At 36.4% G+C, this 23889-nt stretch overlaps 1 protein-coding gene across 3 annotated transcripts in view; it reads left to right on the top strand.

The window, feature by feature from the left end:
• DCC (DCC netrin 1 receptor) overlaps positions 1 to 23889 on the top strand; it is a 1149203-nt gene that overhangs the window by 1031625 nt on the left and 93689 nt on the right. For 2 of the 3 annotated variants that reach the window (XM_032422886.1, XM_032422884.1), the window contains exons 19-21: positions 3196 to 3303; positions 9770 to 9964; positions 14903 to 14935. In XM_032422886.1, coding sequence (XP_032278777.1) covers positions 3196 to 3303; positions 9770 to 9964; positions 14903 to 14935 — 336 coding nt within the window. The remainder of the gene's footprint in view (positions 1 to 3195; positions 3304 to 9769; positions 9965 to 14902; positions 14936 to 23889) is intronic. The other variant, XM_032422885.1, reaches the window with a different exon arrangement.

Genomic DNA, 23889 nt, shown 5'->3' with positions numbered 1-23889 from the left:
TTAGGAAGAATAAGACATGATGAATGGGTTATGTTTTATGGGGAGAATAAGGGCCCTGCTCTTCTTTTTTACTTAAAAGGAGATGAAAGGAATTAAACATAAACCAGTAAGACATTAGGTCTTCCCTGAGCGAAAGAGAAGGAGCAGTAATTTCCTCTTAAAGCAAGCAAATTCATTCATTTTTCCCTTTCATAAACATAAAGTGCACCCTATCATCTGGCTTGATAAATATATCCTATTCATTTCTCATCAACTGCCTAGCCTTGTAGGGACACCAACAGTGAGACCCATTGCTGACAAAAAGATATTAACTGCTAGAGAGTGGTTAATAGGAAGATGATTGTCAAAACAGATAGTGATCTGGACAAAAGTGTAAATAGCATGTGGATGAGATTCCTGGGTGATGATGAGAAGCAAGAAGTAATTCACAAGTGTCTGCAGACTTTATAGCTGTGAGAAGGAGATGAAGTGAATGAAATAATTCTAGGTTTGCTTCTAATTCTGCAGTAACATAAAGACTGTATGGGACTGCATAGTTGTGCACTTGTGCTGAAGTTGCTTGTGATAAAGGTAAGAGTGTTTGGCAAATCCTTGAAATAAAACACTTCATTCTGTCGAGGTGATAAATCCTTAATTTTATTCTAGTTAAGTAAAATAGAAAAAAACTGGAAGGACATCTGAAATAATGCAGAAAAAAACAAAAATCCTGAAATAACATAAGAAATACAACCACAGAGTTTTGGCTAAGTTGGAATCCGAACAAACAGATCCAAGGATAAATCCTGTCTGGAGAAATAAAGGGAGGTTTCACAAAAGAAATAATAGTTGAGCAATGGCCTGGGTGGATCATCAGGTACCCATACCAGGGACTTCAAAGGAAAGGAACAGCATGTACAACAGTATGCAAGCAAGGATCAGAAAGATGTCTTCTAGAGGAACCTATGCATGGTTCAGCGTGAGTAGAGCACGGATTCATCAGACAAGGGGAAATGACGCTATAAAAGAAAGTGCATTAAATACCAGGGCCCGATATTTATTATTTGTTATTTATTTACATTTTTAAGACTTATTTATTTAGGGGCGCCTGGGTGGCTCAGTCGTTAAGCTTCTGCCTTCGGCTCGGGTCATGATCCCAGGGTGCTGGGATCGAGCCCCGCATTGGGCTCCCTGCTCGGCGGGAAGCCTGCTTCTCCCTCTCCCACTCCTCCTGCTTGTGTTCCCTCTCTCACTGTGTCTCTGTCAGATAAATAAATAAAATCTTTAAAAAAAAAGACTTTATTTATTTGAGAGAGAAAGAGAGAACAAGCAAGAGAGAGCAGGACCAGTGGGGGAGGGGCACATTTTTGCTACAACACATCTTCTTTTCCTGCAAGAATGTCCTTGTTTTTGTTTCATAAAAACCATATACCTATGCAGTTTCTTACTCAGGATTCAACTACACTAGACCTATGTCTGCTCCTCCTTCAGCTTCCTTTCTTTTCTTTTCTTTTTTTTTTCTTAATTTAAATATATTAAGTACCTTCTCAGGATATTATGATTAGGTGCAGCTTTGGTTAACCTGGAATACTAGTGGCTTTGAGAATCAGGGTATTAAAAATAAAATGTTATAATAGATGGAAATATTTGGTGTCTCCTCCATTTGAAAATAGGGTTGCTCAGATTCTGCATGATAGGGCCAATAGAAGAGCCAAAGAGAATAGGAAGAGTGAAGAATTCAGAATTAGGACAAAGTTGTACCTATCTTGTAATACAGAAGCATTATCATGCAGAGATCTGGAAATTCCTTCAGAACCCAACCATAGAACTTAGACATGTTCTGAAATTTCACATGTCAAACTAAGGGTAATGAAAAGAGACTGTCAGTAATCGACTTGGAGTATTATGCATTGCCTCAAAGGAAAACTCACTGCATTTCAAAGCATAGACTGAAAATCAGATCTAAAGAAGCCTGGAAGATACTGGACTGGCCTGGCCAGTTTACTGCCACATTTAAAATATATTTAAAATTTTGTTGAGCAAAATATAGGAGGAAAAACAACTTTCTCTTTATTCTTTTAGGTCCTTGGCTGAGACCCCGCTGTAATAAAAGACAGATTAATAACAGGAAGGCAAACAGGAGTTTAATAACATGTGCACCTCCTGGATACATGGAGGATACCCAGGAACACTGAGTAACTCCCTGAAATGGCCCAAGCCATCACCTTAAATACAATCTCCAACTAAAAACAAAAGAATACTTTGGGGGTTGGGGACCAAGTAATGGGAGGTTTTCAGGCAAATCACAATAAACAAGGGTGTCGTTATTATACAGATTTAAATTCCTGCCTTCTCCCTAATAAGAGGTTCTAGAGATTTTATCATCCTCCTCTTCCGGGTACAGAGAGGGAGACACTCTTATAAATACAAATTTCTCTTATAAAAGGGTAACATCTACTAAGTTTTCAGAGCTTTTCCTGTGTCTACTGTTACTTAAAAATAATCGGCCTAAAATAATCCTTATGCCAAAGAGGCATATTTTGGGGTGATAAATTCTGGTCCCTTTCAACAACATGTGGGAAAATTAGCTCTAAGACCCCCATGGTCTCATGCCTTCTCATTCCATGACAGGCTGATACTAAGACCTTCCCAGATTCCATACGTCCATTTTCAAATATTCCTTTGCCTTCTTGCTAAGAGATATCTAATATGTTTACCTAAGCAAGATCTTTTAACCTGCATTTAAATTCATTCTTTTTTTTCCTTCTTCTTGCTTTTAAGAAAATATAGAATTAGGTGAATTTTTGTTTTAAAATCCTACAGTTTTAACAGGACTCTGTCTCTTGGAGACATGTAGCCATCAATCTCACTAAGTATGTGCACATTTCTTTGTTCTTATAATGATTCTTACATGTTTAGCGTGGCACTCGCTTGGAAATATCCATTATACTTTTCTCCTCTGTATTCATACATATTCTGTTCTACTCTCTATAGTTACACCATTGGAAGTCATTTAGCTTCCATGGAAAAACATTCATTTCTATATATTTGTTTGGTTGCTTGTTTAATTAAAATACTTGAAATAAATCGTAAATGGTAAGATCAGCATGATATACTGCATGATGGATTCTGAGTGTCAACATCATGATTAGAAGTCCCATAAATGTCTGCTTTCTTTCACATCCAATGACAAGGCCTTGTCTCTGTTTCATCTCGCAGCCCCGACCTCTGCTCCCAAGGATTTGACAGTCATTACTCGAGAAGGGAAGCCTCGTGCTGTGATCGTGAGTTGGCAGCCTCCCTTGGAAGCCAATGGGAAAATTACTGGTAAGTATCTCTGCTTTATTTCCAGCATTGCTCTGCTTGGCCTGCGATTGCTTACCCCATGTGCATGGCTCATGCCTTTTGTGTATTAGTTTTCTGTGCCAACACCTCAGTGGACTTCCCGGCCCTTTCTGGTTGTCCCTTCTTGCCCCCTGCTAACCACGGAATTTCTTCTAATGATGCCTACAAATACACATTTCATTTGAGTTGCTTTCTGAAGGATGTGTATTTCAATTAGTTTAGACCTTTTGTTTTTCATCTTGTGGATCATTGGGACACTCTTCTAATGGAATGTCTCTAAGCATAAATGACTAAAACGAAGCCAGTTGTTTGGCAATTACAAAATACAAAAGACACCTAATGACCGTGTATTTTTGAATGGCACATACAAAGGAGGTTTGTCTGGGGGTTTTTAGTTTCTCACTTAGCTTTTAGCTTCTTACTTAAATCATAAGGTTCATAAAATACTTAATATTGACTGACAGAAATTGAACTTAATGAATATTTCACAGTGACAGATTTTATTTTGCCAAATATTGCTGATAACATCAATGCCTAATTAAAGCATCCATTAGAAGCCTGTAATGTTAATTTAGTATGAAAAATATAATGGAGTTCTATCAGGGATTTTGCATTTAAATGATCACTTTAGGCTTTTAATAGATGTCTCCATAGCATATAATTATTATGAAAAATATTGTATAACTAAAAATGTGCACATTATAGTCTAATTAACTTGAACCATTGGGTTAGGCACATGTAAGAGTCACTCCTTTTTCTTCTTTTCTTGCAAAGAAGAAGCGGATAGCACTATTATAAATTAACAAAGTAATTCAGTCATTTTGTGATAACAGAGATAAGCACGGAAATTATAGTTCAGATGGCACACTTACTTTGTATGAGTTACTTTCTGAATTTTCCAAAATGAAAAGATAATGTGAAAATTCCAAATGTGATTTAAATTTAAGCTGAAGACTTGTTTTCTCTAGAAAATTGTTCTGAGTGCAATAGCAAACAGAAATTTCATTTGAGCTGACAAATATGGAAAAAGAAGAGGGATATTAAATCTTCCCAAAATCGTATATGCTTAGTTGTCACTCTGCCAGGCTTTTTAAAACTGAGGCTGGCTCATTCCAATTTTCTTTTTCTTTTTCCCATCGATGTTATGATTTATTTTCATTGGTTCTATTTCAGTACTTTTGTAGATTTTGATTTGTTTACATGGTGACTTTTTTATTATGTTATAAACAGTAATTTATAAGCGTATGGTAAATCAATAGATAATAAGTTTAAGAAGAAAAAAACAGAATAGAAGTTGCCAAAATAAAAATGAGTTCTGATGGAAAAAATATATTTTTTTTAGTAAAGGATAAAATAAGCCATATACTACCCGAATTCTCATCTCTTATTTAAATAAATTTCATCAAATAGTCAATGTAAACAATAGAATGTGTTTTCAACTCTGGAAGAAGCTTAGTTTTGCTTTTTTGAGGGAAAAAATGGAAGTCTGCCTCATGTTAAGAAATGCAAATGAATCTAAGCAATAAAATACTGTGTGCCAAAATTGCAACCTTCTCCACATATTTTATTTAGAGTTGTATGTTCAGTATCCCTTCCCTCACAATGGTAAAGTAAAAGTATGGAGGCAATACTTTTTACCTTTAAGAGCCTAGTTCATTTATTAAAACCAAATTATTATTTTCAAGTTGAGATATTTTGACTCAAGTCAACAGGGAGCAAACATTAAGAACCCTTAAGACAACTTCTTTTCCATATATATTTTTATTCTTTCATCAAATTACTTCCAGAAAACAGGATGATAAAATATTCAAAATACCATATAGCAGAGGGCCCAGATTTACTACACTCGGTTTCTCATGAAAGTACAAAGGAAGCGGGAGCTCTTTCCCAGTGTGTCAGAGCATGTGTGTGCCTATGCAGAAGAAGGTGCCCACATCCTCCCTTTATATTTCTTTGTTTAACCACATCCCTGCATGTACACAGACGTAAAGCAGGGTGGTTAAGGACCCAAGCTTCTGAGGGAGATGCCTGGGTAAGTTAACTTTCCTAAGTTCACTTTCTCATCTATAAAATAAGGATAGTAATAGAACCTCTTTTTGTAGAATGTAATAATGAAGTGCTGAGAAAATTCTCTGATGTCCAGTGAGAACTAAAACAAATGAACTATTATTATTCCCATTTGAAATCCATTCTAGGGTGAGGCTTTATTAAGGTACTCTGCATAGAACCCAGATCATCAATTTGTAAATATATATACTTCAAAAAGATTAAACAAAAAAAAAGAGGACAAAGAAGGAGATCTAGATAATGCCAATGCCTAAATTCCTTGATTATAAACTGTCAGTTTAGGAATTTGGACTGACATTTTCAGGAGAGAATGGTTCAAAATGAATTAAGCATTCATTATATGCTTGGCATCCTGCTAAGCACTTTAGTATTGTTAAGTGATCCTATCTTCCTGTTATTCCATGTTGAAATGAAGAGATGAGGGGTTTCTAGGGTAAATAACTTCCCCAAAGTCAAATAACCAAGAAGTAACAGAGCTAGGATTTAAAATTCATGTTCAGACTCCACTATGTTTTGCTCCAGCTTATTAGTATTCAACTAGTCCAAATCAGTGATTCTTAACTGATTTATGATTTAATTTATCTGAGGAAGGATTGAGCATGCTATATTTTAAAAGCTCCCCAAGTGATTTTAATGTACAGCTAGGGTTTTGAAACATTGATCTAAATAAATGCAGCATCCAACATTATTTATGATCAGAGACCAACATAGTTAGAAGAGTTAGGTCTTCAGAGATTGTTTCCCTATCAGTACTTTCCAATGGATAAGATTATGTTATCTTTTTTTGTGTGTCATGTGATACTCTAGTCCATTTCCCCTTTCTTGAAATTCTCTTCTCGCTTGACTTTTTTAAGATCATCTGCCCACTTTTCTTCCCAATTTCAGGTTACAGCTTCTTGGTCTTGTTAGCGAACATTTCTTCCATCTGTTTCTTAAGTAGATCTTTTTAGTCCCTTTGTTACTTTCTCTGAAAAAGTGTGTATAGTATAGCCAGGGCTTCAGTGAACACAAACTTATGTCTCTGAAATCTATATCTCCATCCAAGGAATTCTAAATACACATATCCTACCTCATATTGTACATTTCCACTTGCCTGTCTTATTGGCACTTCCTTCTATTCCCCAATCCGTCTTTCTCTCCCTTCTTTCTCTTTTTTTTCTTTTCTTTTTTTTTTGTTTCTTTGTGGTGTTTTTTTTTTTTTTTGTCTAGACCCTACCATAACCAGCCAAATAATGCACTGTTATGTTCTGTAATAGGTTGTAAGACCACCCGGGATTGTGGACCAAGCTGGGCACTCACTGCAATTATATGTGTCTAACTATTCTTATTCCCATCATATAAAAATTTTTCATGTTTATCCAGTTGCAAAAGTTGGAAATTTAGCCATCTTGACTTCTTCCTCTATGTCCCCTTCCCATATAATCAGTAGAGAAAAATCTAAATGCTCCTAATACAGGGCTGAAAATTCTGTGACAACAGGTTTCGGATTTTGTTCAAAGCTCTCTCTTCAGTATCAATATTCTTGACACTTAGTAGGTAATTAATAAATATTTGTTGAGTAGAATAATCATTGACTTGCTATTAAACCTATTGTTGACTTGAAATAAAAATTCCAGCTCTTCCAAATATAATACTTCCTTAATTACTAATATTAAGAAAAAAAAGAAGGGAGGAAGGAAGGAGAAAAGGAAAGAAAAACAGAAAGAATAAATGTAGCATTTACTAAGTAGTCACTATATAGAAGATAACATGATAGGAATACCCACATATATTAATTTCTTAAAATACATTATCTCACAGCAACTTATTTTCAGATGAGAAAATGGAGGTCTACTTAGATTAAGCAAGGTGCTCAAGGTTGCAAAGCCAGGAAATGAAAGACCTACGAGTTGAGGTCAGGTCTTCCTGAATCCATAGCCTGTTATTTTTTAATAATTTTTAAAAAATTTTTTTATTATTATGTTATGTTAGTCACCATACATTACATCATCAGTTTTTGATGTAGTGTTCCATGATTCATTGTTTGTGTATAACACCCAGTGCTCCCTTCAGTACATGCCCTCTTTAATACCCATCACCAGGCTAACCCATCCCCCCTCCCCTCTAGAACCCTCAGTTTGTTTCTCAGAGTCCATAGTCTCTCATGGTTCGTCTCCCCCTCCGATTTCCCCCCTTCATTTTTCCCTTCCTACTATCTTCTTTTTTTTTTTTTTTAACATATAATGTATTATTTGTTTCAGAGGTACAGGTCTGTGATTCATCAGTCTTGCACAATTCACAGCGCTCACCATAGCACTGTTTTTTTTTTTTTAATTTTTTTTATTAGGAAGGAAGAAATGGGTCCTTCATTATGTATTTATCTATAGACATGATTATCAGAATCAATTTTTGAAAGATGAGGAGCTCTCACTGGGCTGAGCTCCTTCCTGGTAGGCATCATCTTGGTCTTCCTGGTACTTAGCAGCTGAACCATGGAAGGGAATCAGTGATCTGTGGGAAGAAGTATGGAAAAAGACAGAGGAGAGAGGTGGAATTGAACACTTTCTGACACTTTCTTTTTACAATTACAACAACCTCTTTGTAGAAGTAGTCAAAAATGACATATGTATGGTGTTAACATTTTATATATATTTAGACAAATATAATTCTAATGCAGGAATGCCCACTTGAGTTAACAATCTCAGGTCTTATTACCTATGACAGGAGATAGTTCTCATTATTTGGCTAGTTATGGTGAGTAAGAGACAAAAATGAAGTAGAAAAAATTAAGAGAAAAGAATGAAGAAAGAAACTTGGACACGGGGAAATGGACATATAGGTACAGAAAGTTTCTGAGAAACCCAATGAATTTGTTCCAACCTATGTGGATATGGAAATCTCTACAGTAGGACTTCAATAACAGATTTAATATTCTCTAAACACACCAAACTCATATATCCAGATAAAATTGTATGCTTTCCCTAAGGCCAATTTTTAAAGTTTTGAATGTTGTAGTAGTATATTTCTATTCTGCATCTCAGGTCTCAAATTTACAGACACACACACACACACACACACACACACACACACACACAAGATCGACTTCCCCATAAATACCAGGAAATCACTTCAAATACAGTTTGGAATTGTCAGAACCTGATGCTTGTACCTTCAATTGTACTTATTTGATGTCAGAACTATCATTTTTAAATGGTTAATTGAATACTTTTTACAAAGAAAAAAACCCTGAAAACACAAGGAGGGCAATTATTTTACTTCCATTTGACAAATAAACAAAATCAGAAATAAATGTAGCTGACCTGGGATGAGAACAATTCTCCAAACTTTCAGTGTCATCGGGCATTTACAACAGCCCATGATAACTCTACAGATGCATTAAATGTAATGAATGTAAAGCATCTGTGCTTACTGGCTAGAGGATTTCATTCAATAAGTGAGTTTCAATACCTATTATGTGAAGACAATTTTATTGGTTTCTCTGAAGAATAAAGGGTAACATAAGATACGGCTCTTGAACTAAAAGAATGTTTTTATCCTTTTGAAGAGATAAGACATGCACATAATAAAAGTTACAAAAAAAAGTATTACCAGTACTAGGGTGTTCTATTCAGTAGATGTGGTTCTTTGGGGACAAGAATGGAGACTATTCTGATTCAAAAAATATTAGAAGATTTTATTGATATTGATCATGGGGGCCGAGTTATAAATGAGTCAGAAACAACTCCTTTGCCCAGTGATATTTCACAATCCCTTTTGAACTGTAGTATTCCAATTTTAATATTAACCAGAGAGTCCTACAACCTTTGAGTTTTACAGAATTCCTTACCTTCGCCTTTTACCTTTTCCTGAGCGGTCTGCATTATAAGACATTCATAGCTGCAGCAGCAGCATCTCAATGAATGCCAAAAATATACAGATTCCACATATCGACTAAAGCAGTGATTCCTGACCTTACTTGAACACAGAAATCATCTGGGGTGCAGATTGCCAAGGTCACCATTAGCCTATTATGGTATCTATTGCTGTGTAACAGTATCATCACAGATTTAGCAGCTTAAAAACATATTTGTTATCTGTGTTTCTGTCAGTCAGGAATCCATGCACAGGATTTATAGACCACAGAAACCTTGTATTTTTAGAGATGATATTTTTATTTTGAATGGTCTGTTCCGTTTTCAGTTTCTGTACATTGAGGCAATGATTTGTCTAATCTTTGCAATATCAAAAAAATTATTACTTTCTTAAATGAATACTGTAGTTTATAGACTGTGAATGTATAATAATCATTGCACATTATATTTGGGAAACATGAGTGTTTAGAAGCAGAAGTATAGTATGCGGTCAGTACACTAAACCCAGTCGCATTCATCTATTTCTGCAGCTTACATCTTGTTTTATACCTTGGACAAGAACATACCAATTGACGACTGGGTGATGGAAACAATCAGTGGTGATCGGCTTACTCACCAAATCATGGATCTCAACCTTGACACAATGTACTACTTTCGAATTCAAGCACGAAATGCAAAAGGAGTGGGGCCTCTCTCTGATCCCATCCTCTTCAGGACTCTGAAAGGTTTGAATCATTTCCTAGTACAGCAGTGCCTTTCTTTTCCTGTGGGATGGTTGTAAAATACTTACGGAGTCTGCATTAGGAACTGTCTGCCTTCTCTGTTGGCAACATGACTACAATGGACATTCAGAATAAATTAAAATGTACCTTTTCATGCTGAAAGCCAGCATGTCAGAGAAAGATCTATTGTGTTATCACATTTTCTGCCTTCAACACAAGGCAGGTGTATTTAACTTAACTTTTTTTTCCCCATTTACAGTCTTTTTGGAATTCTGTATTGATTTCAAGTATATTGGCTCTATTCAAAATATAATGAAACTTTTTATGTAAGGAAATAAAAATTAAAAAGCATTGAATTATGTGAATGCCATACTACTGCCAGCCTTAAATGTTTTCTTTGAGGAACTATTGTCCTTATATATAAAAAGAAAATTTGATATGGCAAGACAGAAAATCTCAAACAAAATGAACGTGTTTATTTTAAGGACCTAGGATAGCAACAAGGGGGAAAAAAAGAGTCTTTACAGTATTATTACTGGAAGAAAACGCACCGTGCTTGCAAGAGTAAAAATAGCTGCTCAATTCAAGCATAGTTACATGTTCGTACAGAAAAAATGCTAAGGCCCTGGAACAGTGACTGCGTCAAAATGATCTCATGTTAGTCCTTACTATTTTAGAACAGTATTATTTTTCTGGAGGACAAATGGTTTCAAGAGCCTCTGTTATTTAACAATTGAAAAAAAAAATGGAATGTTCCATAGCTGGTATTTAAAGTTGTATATTTAGGCATGATGCCTAAAGTTGTATATTTAGGCATGTTGTTCTAAAGAGGGATACTTGGCTCTTAAATCTGTGACCACATATGCCTATCTATATATCTGGCTAAGAAGTTGATAATACATGATGGCAAACAACCGAAAAAGTAGAAACATGAGGATGGTTGACATTTCCACCCAGGTGCCTGACATATTAAGAGAAGAGTCTTAGAATAATTGTATAGTCATTCAATTCCCCTAGGAAAGGTACCCTAATAAATAGTGGACTTTTGAATTCTGGTGAGGGAGCTAGCCATTCAAGGCTGGACTTGGTAACAGCTAATCTGAAAGTTCGCCAAGAACACACAAATAAGCATTCAGCCTAAGCCTTCGTGACAGTTCTTAGCGACAGAGTAGAAACTGGGGAGGGAGGCAGGAGGAAATGAGCTAATCTTCTTCTCTCTGGGTTTTTAGGACTTCATGTCTAAATCAGGTTTCACTCTAAATGAGCAATCGAAAGGAAACTGGTTATTCATTTTGTGGGAGCATGAAATGTAACTAGATACTGTTTCACAAATGCTTCATCTTTATCTATAGGCAAGTGCCAAATTAATTTCATGCTCACGTTGTGTGCCAACTAGAGATCTCAGGGAGGGTTTAGGATGACTTAAGGCATCCAAATGTATTAAGCAGCAGAGTGATGAGTTATCACAGGATTTACAGGCCCACACTGATAACCATCCTGGAGATTATTTAATGAACTCCACATCTCATTTGGTACTGTTTACCTTAAGTGCTCTAAACTCATCTATAAAATGATGTTTAGAACTGAGAACAAATTCAGGAACTTGTTATGTTGTAATAGTTCACAAGCATTATTTCTAATATCCTGATTTGAATGTTTAATATTGTCTATCTTCAGTATGTCATGCTCAATTAATAGTCAATTAGATTTTAAAACAAATCTTACTCATATGGCAAACCAAGTTTCAGATGTCTTGATTGCATTCTAAATTATTAAGAGATATTGATCTTGCCCATCTTTATCAATAATTGACATTGTACATGCATGCATCCTACATGTTACAATGACAAATATTCTAAGGCAAGTAAATTACTCTTAAGAAATTCAAAGTCACAGTGAACCAAATCTACACTAAACACATCACATCATGTTACTGCTCTCTGATTTAAGATTTTCAGTTTCCAAAGCTGCTTCAAAACATAAGGCCTCTGTTCATCAGAATGTAACTTTGTTTGACAGCAAGAAAGGCTCACATGTTATCCTGAAGCTGAGAAAGCTCTCAGTAGTCTACTGGGTAACAGGCAAGTGTTTCACTGCAAATCATGCCCCAGGCAGGTGTCTACAAGCTTCATTCTTTCATATGCAGTCTTTGCAAAGACAGTAGCATTTACTACTAGAAGACTAGAGTTTTGTCTTTGGTTTTAGCCACCAGCAAGAGAGGTATAGGAAACTCAATCCATAATCACTGGTTAATGAAAAGGACATTTATAATTAAAAAGGGATTAAATTACAATACTCTTGTGTACATGCGTGTATGCGGTACATCTGATTGTTTCTTTGGAATGTTAATTAAAAGAATCTTGAACTTGATTCTCTGACCACACAGGACTCTGCAAATACACATCTCCCTTCAGCAAATAGTCCCCATTAGGATACCCATACACCGTGAAACCCTTGGAAGATGTACAAGAGGCATGTCAATCTCTGCCTCTCACATGGGTTGTTCTCTTGGGTAAACTGAGCTTCTCCATTTTGGCCTGTCAAATAATAGGAAGAAAGGATGCTTCTACTGAAACAGACCAAAGTGGAATTCTATGGTGGGATGGAGTCACCTCCTACATACAAAAAAGCTGAGTGTTCAGCAATGAAAGAGCACTAGACTGTAGTCTGTTCTCTGGGCATCTTTAATCATCATTCTGAAATGTGCATCTTTCCCATCCAAGGATATAAAACTGAAAGTTCCATATCAGAATACAGAAAAGTTTTAGTCTTCACATTATTTTTGACAAAATATATGATTTTCTTGACAAATGGCAGGAGCAAATAAAAAGTCAAGACACAAATTATGATACTTTTAAGCCATTATTCATCTTTAATAAACAGTAACTTTTAGGATATAGTTTATCCCTTTGGGAAAATACTCTTTAGTTGATAACCTTTTTTGAGACATTCAAAATTTCTCAAGTTATATCCAGTCCAGATTGCTAACAGTAAAACAAATCCAGAAGGTAAGAATGAGGATGCTATTGTTGCCCATAACATATATTTATTTGTCACTTGGTAAAAATTTTCTTAGACTGTAGATAATGTGTGTGTATGATTAAAGATGAAGGGAGAAAGGAAGAATGAAAATGGGATGAGATTGATTTTCTTCTCTCTTTTTTTGATATCATTCCAAACGTTTCTCCCCTAAATATGAGATGCTGATTAGGGTAGTTTCTCAAGTGTGCCCTGTTCTGGCTGCCAAACTTTTACCCTTCCTGGATTGCGTGGTCACATGTGATTCCCAAATATCCTCCTCATTCTTACCAGAGACCTGGTTTGGCACATCCTACAACATAGTATCCTTTCTCAAAAACTATGTTAGGATTTCAGTGAAAACCCTATCCCTGTCTATAAACAGATAATGCAGTTGCCTATCAAAACCACCTTTCATCAATAATCCCCTAATACTGTAATAAAATGCATCTTGAGAAGTCATTAGTCTTTAATGGGAAATAGGAGACAAAATTAAGATAAAAATTAAGTTGTGATGATTAGACTAGGAAAGAGTAGGTTGGATGGCCTGGTGAATTAAAAAAAAAAAAAGTTTGTTAAATCTTGAGGAGCTACAATGACATTTAAAAACTTCCATAAAACTGGTAGAATCTTAATATAATAAGCACTCTTGTATGTATGCTGTTTCCCAAAGAGTCATTCAGAGTTCAAAGTCTACTACTTACTAAGATAACCTTTCTTGGTCTATCCTTTTTCATAGAATATGTTTATGGATTATTTTAAAATGAAGGAAATTGTAGGTGGTAGAAATTTGTAACTAAGTTTAGAATTTTTCTTTCTATGAGGTGACATTCATAAACCCTGTTCATCTGAAAGGGGTATTTATTAACAACATCATTTTTTTGAGTATTTCCAGTCTACATATTCTTCTGGGCAATGATATGTGTCCCATCAATTAGTAAAGGAAGGACTACCGCTTCTAAGACCTTTGCTTTACCTTTCAAGCAGTGATGATGGATTTTCTGGGAGACTGCCACCCCGAATGAGAGAACCAGGTGCTTAGGTTATAGGTGGCTGCCCGTGGGAACACTATCGTATTTTTCTCTGTGTGAGTTTAACTGAGACATGTAAAGAAGCCAACAGCAAGTGTAGTAGCCTAAATGTCAAGTTTTAGTGCAATTGAGTTCAATAAACCCAGAAGATTTGAAGCCCAAAGGAACTCAAGTATAGGGGAAATAATTCTAATTGATGGAAACTGACAAAGATCTACACTGGTCAAAATGTCCTCTCACAATTTCTGTAAAAGCAGTGATATTGTGAATTTACCTCCTATACAGTTATATTTGGTTAATAGAAAAGAAGCCACTTAAAAAATGTTAAAGATATTTTTTAAATGAAAAAAAAGTCATTTTCAAAAACATTATTCATAATGTACTTGAAGTTGTGAGCAGGTAAGAATTCTCTTCATAAGGTCTAAAAATTTATTAAACCATTTAGATTAAAACACATTTATGATATTCTCTTATTTTACCCTATCCATGTGAGATTGGTTAAGTTCTCTGGTTGAAAAAAAAATTGAAGACAAGAAAATAGCCTCTTTACCTTATTTAAAATATATGGGTGATAATTACTTGGTGATCATATGAGTTTTTATGTACTGTATTTTTAATTAAACTTACAAGATGATCATTTTGAGTTGATGTGTAGAGGAATGAAACAAATAACATATTTTTAAGAACATATATAGCAAAAACCATTTTCAATTTTTCTCCTCTGACTACTATTTAATAGAAATAACCACATCAACGTTGGTTCCTTATCAATTTTATTTCAACAGCGCTTTGGCCTTGATATGAACACTTGCTCACAAAACTGTCGATTTGAAGTGTCAGCTTCCTTGCTAAGAAGTGTCAATGTCTAATAATATTTCTTTCTCCCCCACAGTAGAACACCCTGACAAAATGGCTAATGACCAAGGTATGGTGGCTCAATCTGTCATCCTTTCTCTCCTTGAATCAATTCTATCTGCTAGAAATGTCAGTCATTATTTTGCATTCCTTTTTTTTTCACCTGGGCCATACACCTGATGAAGCAGACACTGGTGTGATAATTAATCTTGTTAATGAAGTTCTGTTTGGCTGAAGCTGCAGGTCTGTTGGGAAGATGTAAATTTTCTTGAGAGGAAATTGTTTTGTCTCTATTCTGAAGGACCAATTAAAATGTCAAGCTTCTTTGTATGAAATAAATTTTTAGTCTCTGTCTGCACTTCTGAATAATTCACGTTAAGTATAATTAAGCTCAGCATAATTTTCAAGCTGCTCTTATACCCTTTCATGAGCTATGGATTAAAGTTCTGTAGCTCCACAGAGAAAAACCATAAATCAAGTGTGCTTTTTCTCTACAGTGAGCTTCTTTTAATAAATAAAAACAAAGTTAGGACAACTTTTTTAGGGCATTACTATTGTTCATTTTGAAGTCAGAAAGCTTTCACTCTGTGAATCAGATGCTGGCTCGACTCAGAGTGTTTTATTCTCCTTCCATTCTTTTGCTGATTCGTGTAGAGAAATAGGCATGGCTTTACACAAAGGAAAATGGAAATAAATAAGAGTTATCCATCAATTCACAGGTAGATAAGAATTTGCTATTATCATGATTTGCAGACTGATAAATTATTTTTACACTAAAGGTAATTGGTAGAATTCTAGAGGAGAAAAAGAATAGCTTATGAGCTATATTTTTTCAGCCTGTTATATTCTTTAAAGAAGGGGGAGTTTGGAAGTATTTGCAACTTGTTATAGTCGGTGATGTCCAGATTTTGTCCATATTTGTTGTCTCAGAGTCTACAGTTTGTGTCGTTTTTCTCCTGCTTTGGACAATCTCCTGTCCGCAGAACCTACTTGTGGGCGTCCTGTCTTAGAAGGCACCATCTTGTAAGATGGAGGAAAACATTCTTTTCAACAAGAATACTTTTTAACTTTTAAATATTAAGCATCTGGATATTAAGGCTCACTAACAGAACATTGTCTACATGAGTAGTATTTTATTTAATGATTCTGTGCTCAGGTTTATCCCTGGGTCCTTAAATCATGCCTCTGCTTCAGAGAACATGGCTGGGACTTCACACATGGAAGTAATAAAAATGAACAATACACAGAAATATCTGCCCAGAGTTCACATTTCCATTAATCAGCTAAACGTACTTCCTGCTTACTTCTACTTAAAATATTTTTGTAAGACCGATATCTACTAAATGGTAATATTTGTGAACTATTAATGATGAATACTGATCAGTTAACATGTATTTACATAGGAAAATTAAGTATTAGTGCTGGCCAGATCCAAAGCTGGAATAATTAACTAGCAAAAGTGGTTTTATTATTTCATTTATAAAATAATTAAAACAACCTTGCATAGCCTTCTTAAATGAATTTGGAACTTCCACAGGTGGATAATTCCTAATTTTTGAAATTATACTTAGAGAAATATATATATAGAGAGAAAACATACCAAAAAAAATTTTTAAGTCAGTGAACCAGATGAAATGTTACATTATTAGCCACTTGGGTAATGACATGCCCAAGGTTCTGAATAAATGGATTTTGCTGCTGTTTTTCAGTTAACTGTTTTGTTTAATATTATTTTAAGCTATCAAAAGTATATTTTGTAAATCAGTCCTTTTATAAAAGAAAAAAAAAAGAGTAAATTATTCCCCAGTCTCTCTGATCACACACTCTCCATGGATTTTTCTCAGATTTTCATATCAATAGTGAAATTAGATCTGTTTTCAGGGAAAAAAGTCATTCCCAAGAATTATTGTCCGTGGCTGAGTCTATTAATATTATTTGGGCAATTTTTCTTTTTCTTCATCTAATACCACTTGGAAGATTCTGTCACATATTATACTACTTGGTGCCTTATTCAATCACAGCTGGTATACAGTTGTTCAAACTGATAGGCTCTAAATTTTACATCAAACTCAAATCACTTGTAAAATTGAAAGGAACTGACAACAGATAATTTAGTGGTTATAAATAAGATCTTTAAATTCTTACAAAGAAAGCATATCAGATTTACTGGCAATCAAAAGCTCTTTGTAAACAAAATCAGTCTTCTGCGTTGATGACCGTGTAGAAGAAAAATAACCCAGATTGGAGATCCTTCTAAGATTGATGAAAATAAGAGGAAAAAGCCGTTCTGAATGTTCCCACTCTTAGCACAGAGCAAATTATTTGAATATGTCTTACTGTGCCCACTGTTAGACCTATTTGCCCTTCCCCATGGTGAAGTGATCCCACTGTTACATCTATGACAGGAGCTGAATTTCTGTTGAGAGAAAATTCAACACCTTGGGTCAGAGTGAACCTTGCAAAGATGAATCCTAAATAGAAAAACAGGTCGAATTGAATTTACATGCGAGAGAGGAGGAAAAGTTTTGATTATTTTAACGAAGTATCTCTGTAGACTTTTGTCACAATTACTTTTTCTTGGAATCTGATATATGTCCTGAAGTACATAAATGGGAAAACAAAAAGTCAGTTATATTTGAATCAGCCATGATTTGAGGAAAATATTTTCTCCCAAGTAATAGCAATAGTAGTTTGAAAATGATAGACAATTTGCATTGAACTCTTTTTCCCTCTGTGTAGTTATAAATTGATTATATCTAGCATTTACTTATCTCTCTAATCTCAGCCTCCTCTGTAATTCCCTGTTTTTTGCAGCCCCTTATCTCTTGTTACACATCCCAATTTTTTCCTCTAGTCTCTTCCGGGCACAAGTGGCCAATAATTTTGAAGGTGATCATGAGATTTTAGAGATTAACCACAGAGTTTAATTTTTAGGAAGGTCAGGTAGGATAGGGAAATTGTATGGGCTATGTGAAGTGAGTGCAGAGGACATAGAAATGCTGTGCCTTTTTTCCCCTTTTTTATTTTTCATATTTTGGTAAGAATCCTTTCAGTGTGTGTGTGTGTGTGTGTGTGTGTGTGTGTAAAATGGTAAAATGAACTCTTATGAAGGCCTACCACTGTCTCTGTTCACAGAATTCTCATTTAATCCTCACTGCTATACTGTGAGATACAATTATTGTTCTCATCTTAGCAGTGAAGAAGCTGAAGCTCAGAGAGTTTCAGTCAATTGTCTATGGACACACAGCTAGTAAGTAGCAAGGCCACGATTCAAACCCTGTTCTTAACCACAGAGTATGTTCATCCCGTGTATGTATATGGATGCATACACAACCACACACTCATGTTTAACATAGATTTGTAAGGTTGCTGTATCTTAAGTTTGTGTCTGGATATCTTCCCAGTATCAGCTTTCCTTTCCCCATCTCTGTGCATAGTCCAAAGAACAAAGAATAAAACAGCTGTCACTCTGGGGTCATCTTGTTAGTGGGAAGTCACAGCACTGAGTATGTGATCCTGACAGTCGGTTATCTCAGGAAACACAGGGATGGTGCTAATTCCACTGCCTTAGTCAGCTCAGGCTGCTTATACAAAATGCCACAGACTGGGTGGATTAAACAACAGAAATCTACTTTTCACAGTTCTAGAGGCTGGAAGTCCCAGATCAAGGTCCAGCCGAGTTGGTTTCTGGTGAGAGCGTTCTTCCTGGCTTGCAGACAGGTGTCTTCTTGCTGTGTCCTCACATGGCAGAGGGACAGCTGGTTCTCTCATCTCTCTTCCCCTCGGATCAGGGCCCTACCCTTGTGACCTCATTTAGCCTTAATTACTTCCATAGGGCCTCACACTGGGTGTTAGGAATTCAACATGTAGTTCTGGGGGACAGAGGGGGAGCACGAACCAGTTCACAGCATCCGCCTTCAAAAAGAAAGCTCTTCTCTCGCTCTCACTGATTATCTCCCCAGTGTTTCAGATGAGGAGGCAGAAGGCAGTGCCTTGCCTAAGGTCACACAAATAGAGTTGTGGGCAGAGGTGGATGCCAACATGCTTCTCTCTGACTCCCGGAGTGTAGTCTGTCCGTTGTAGACTGCTGCTCTCTGTATGAAAAATGTGGCTCTTTGATTTTCTGTAATGAGCTTAAACCTTTTAGGGTTTCTCACAGAAGCATTTATAAAAGCCTCTGGGGCTGCAATGGAGGATGGCTGTGACTATAAAATATGACCAGTTCTCAGAAGTGATTATCATCAGATCAAACTTCTAATCTTAAAGGATTGTTTTTACACCCTTATGTTCTGTTTAACCCCCAAATGTTGCTCTCCACTTTGAGGTGTCCATGTGTAAGAAGTGGTCATTCTTAGCATGAACACAAATGTCTACAAGGTCATGTGTGTTTCCCTGTCTGCCCATTGAGGCATGCAGAGTAGGTGTTAGGGCCATGTCACAGGACCTGAAAGAGGGCAGGAGCCTTTATGAAATGATCTGTGTCATCGCTGAGATGAATCAGGAAGAAAATGCTTGCTTCAAGCGCTCTCAAGTGTCTCTCCCTCTCCATGGCCTGCAGAGGGGTGATCTAAAACACCAGGGCTACAAAGGAGATGGAAATGCATAGCCCACTTTATAGATCTAGATGCAGGTGGCCTGCTGAGAACTGCCCTCCCACCAGGAGGGAGAATTACTCACTTCTGAATCATGGTAAAGGCTGATAATACCCAGGCTTTTCCATCAGCACTCAGTGTGTACTCCAAGAATGGTGGATTGGGCTCGGAGACCTCAAATTCTAGTGCCATCTTGTCACTGTGACCTCCTGTGTGACTTTGGACATGTGACTGACCTCTCTCAGCATCCTCACCTGTCAAATGATGACGTTAGCCCAAAGTATCTTTTGTTTTCTTTCAAGATTTCAGATGATTGAACTAGAAGATTGGTGTTACGATAAAAAACTCGGACATAGCATCTTCACGCAGTGTAGTACTTCACATTTTTAGCATTCCCAGGATGCATCAATCATTCTTCTGTGCACTGTTCATGTGTTATCATATCGTCATAACATCCCTCCAGATAAAGAAAATGAGACACAGAGGTTCTCAAACTTGTCCAAACACTCACAGTACATAAGAGGGTAGCCCGAGATACAGACCCCGGTTAAATAATTTGAGAGTCTCTGCCCTTAACCACTGTATAATTTCTGGAAATACAGTGAGTTAATTTGTTCCTACTTTGTTAGCAAGAAAGTAAAACCTAAATGGCATCACCATACATTCACCTAGTTTAAAGTTCTTTGTCTTTCCTCAGTAGGGTATTCAGGCAAAGTACCTAACCCTACACCTGCCATTTTGCACCTCAGCGGGTTTAATCTCATGAATAAACAGAACGTTAATTGTTTCCAATTTCAAGGAAATAGGGTTTTCAAGGCAGTCTAGTCAAGCTTGGAATTTAGTTAATGTAATGCAGACTTCGCAGGGTTTGGATTACACCAGCCAGGGTGCTGTTTGAAAAATTGAAGTCTTTAGCACCTTTTGATGGGAGCTGTTTAAATGAAAATTAAAACCTCTTTCTACCCTGTTATTGTGTGGAGTTTCAACTACTTTATTATTCAGTTGCTGCTCCACCCCCTTGAAAGAGAGTTATTCTCACCTGTGCTTTTCTCAGGTCCAAAATTTTGCAATTCTAGAAATTATAATTATGGTATAAAAGTAGGGGTGAAAAATGAGTAGTGTGCTTTTGATAAAATGTTGAGGTGCTTCTCGTGTTCCCAGCAAGCAGTCAGGTAGTTGCTTAAATCAACCTCTTAGGAGCTTTTATGTTTCAATACGTAACTTTGAAAGAAAACATACTCAGTACTCTTAAGAATTGATGCGATTCATGGCATACTTGTAAGTTTCTTAGACCCAAAAGATAGACATTTTTGTTAACAAGCCCTCAAAAAGATTTCTTAAACAAATTCTTTTTGTAAGAACCACTCTGTTGCTGAATGTCTTTCTTTGCTGTAGACATGAGCCAAATACCAGGTTCCTGGCTTGATTTTTCTGCCCACTACTGTTAGACCTGGACTCTGCCTCCTCAATTTTCTTTCCAAAACAGATGGCTCACCAATGCTTATGGAATAAAGTCAGTTCTTTGACATCAACACCCCAAATGCCCTTTTCAAGCCTCAAGACTAGTTCATCCCTCCACATATGTCACAGTCTATTAGCAAAAATGTATAAATCTCTCTGGGAAAGGTTTTCCCAACTCCATGCTCTAACTGGTACCATCCTCTTAGCTTTAGCAGTACTTTCTCCCTTTCTATACCAAGTCAGGTCCTCATCTTCTAAGACTCCCTTTCCCATTCTGCTTTTTTCCAAGAAGTCTTTCTCACCTTTGCAGTCTTTTTGTCCTTCTGTATGTCCATAACACCCAACTTATTCCTTGCTCTGTTCTTCATTTCTTATAGTTCACTATTTATATTCCTAACCACTGGGCCAGGTTGTAAATTCCTTGATGGCAGAGGACTGGTCTGATTCACACTGTCGTCCCCACCTCTCAGTCTCTAATTGAGAATTTGTCATATTGTAGTTGCCTGGTAAGTGTTTGTTGACCTGAATTATGACACATGTCTTTGAGGAAACAGTCACAGAGTAATCTGGAAAGAAAGACTTTACCATCTGATCAAAAGTATATTTGGGACCTAAAAGCAATAATGCTCAGGGCTATGGATACTGTGCATGTTACTAATCTTGGGGAAGATGAAAATGATGTGAAAATATGTTTCCAATAAGGCAAAAATATCTTGAATATTCATCTATTAAGTTAAAGCTAAACTGGAAAACAAGTTCTCTTTAATTCAGAAAATGGTGGTCACATTTGTAGATGATTCTGACCTCCTGTGCACTTTTCTTGATCTCTACCCTTCCTGTCATTTCTGGTTAGCAGAAAATTTATTTTTCTTGCATTTCCCTGGCTGCTTGTAATTCTGAGTACAGAAAGGAGAAAAATCAAAATTATGGGAGTTGATTAGATTTTGAAATTTCAAACATGAGGTATGAAAAGAATTGAACTCACTTTTGACAGCTTGCTGGTAACAATGTACCTAGCATTGTGCTGTGTGTGGTGAAACATGAGAAAGAAGTACAGTTCCATGGGTCCATTTTCAAGAACCATGCAATGTAGTTGGGAGGAGTATGTAAATACTTCCAGCCCAACATTAAAAATACAAAAGGTGAAATTAAGTGGTGCCGTCTCATATGTATATCATCATTATAGGGTTTCAGATGGGCAATCACTATTGGTAATAGAAGAAAAGACTCCTTAAACCCAAGACTGGACTTTTACTATATGAGTAGAACTTGATTCAACACACATGATTGCGGAGGGAAAGATTACTTGAACCTTTACGTAGAGAAATCCTAGAATTGGAAAATCAAGATGCCAAGAAGCTGCTCATAGAGTGAGGATTGCAAGATGCATTCAGGGGACAGTTAGGGTACCGCTGTGCATTATTATGATAAAGAGAGGGAAAGAAAGAGAGAGAAATAAATTGGTGATGTTTTGCTCTTTCTCTCTACTCTAACACAACAGTTCTCTGGCTTTCCTACTTTTCAACACATTAAGTATCTCTGTCCACACTGGTCACTGAAGATCAGCATGCTCACCTCCAGAACCCCGCAAACCCCATTCACTCTTGGCTGCTGATGCCAATCATACCTTGCTTCTCAGGGGAGGCGGGGTGTGAAAGTGTGGGGCATTGGAGGAAAGGAAGATGTGGAATAGGAAGAGGGCCTAAGTATCTATTAATTCACCCAGTAATGGTAAAATCATCATCATCAGAATCAGACCTATTCAGCTGCTTAAAATGAGTATACTTGTTAGTCTTTCTGAGCCACAGTTTACTCACCTATAAAATGGAACTAAAAATGTCTGCCTTGTGGATTCATAATTAGTACTATTCTCATGCTACTTATTATAACAGTCTCTTATAATTTATTCTTCAAATTCAGCCACAATACTTTTTCTAAAACACATATTTAATTGAGTCACTTTTCTGCATAAAATATCTGTAATGGACCTCTGGCTTCTGCAAGATAACTTATAGACTCTTTGGTAGAGCATGTAGGGAGTTTTACTATTTCATGTCTGCCTGTCTTTCGAAGGTTACCCACCTCACTCTTTTCTACCTGATCTACTCATCTTTTAATTCTCAACTCAGATGTCACCCTGAAAAGCCTTTGATCATTTTACTAGGCATAAATAGTCATCATCCTGTTTTTCCATTGTGGCACCTACTTATAATATTTTTAAAACTTTTGGCAATATGATGTAGTTATTATTACTCAACATTTTCCCCCTCACTAATTTATGAGCCTTTGCAATAGTCATTTTATATCCCCAATACTTAGAACAGTGGGTCCATTCAATACATTTGTTGACTAGATGGATGGAGCACGAGCTGATACGTGAATGAAAAAATTTTGTGCTCCAAAAGTGTCATTATTTACACATACAAGCAGCACAACTAGTGTGATCCTGACATTCTGGTGTTTTCATACTGTAGTTGCAACTTCCTGTTGAACAGTCACTTGGAGAAGAAAGAGCTTTCATGCTGTTTTGTTACCTCTCCTTGCACTGCTTGGTAACTTCACTCAGACACAAGCATATCTCACACTGCCTTTGGGATAAGCTTGTGGACCATCCAGGTATGGGAGACTTTCATGTTCATTCAGTGGCTTTTGAGGACAGTTGTTCTTTTATAATCCATGAAAAATTCTTCCTCATCCTCCATGTTTTAGTCTGGTGAATGAGCTAGCTCTTGGGAAGATCTAGTCATCCAGGAGAGGGTCCATGTTTAGAGAAATAGGAGGCTTTTTAGATTTTGATAAAGACAAGGCTGCACCTAAAAGTGATGCCTTAGACCCACATACTAGCCATTATTCCAGATATGCTATAGGCAAGAATGCATACAAAGAGAGAGGAGAAAATTCCACAATCACCATAGCATTCATATATATATGTATGTATTTTTTTTTCTTTTCTTCTCATTGGCTGACATCT

This window comes from Phoca vitulina, unplaced genomic scaffold, assembly GCF_004348235.1.
Source record: "Phoca vitulina isolate PV1807 unplaced genomic scaffold, GSC_HSeal_1.0 scaffold27, whole genome shotgun sequence".
In the NCBI taxonomy this organism is placed as follows: domain Eukaryota; kingdom Metazoa; phylum Chordata; class Mammalia; order Carnivora; family Phocidae; genus Phoca; species Phoca vitulina.
This window is presented reverse-complemented; position numbering and strand designations above follow the sequence as displayed.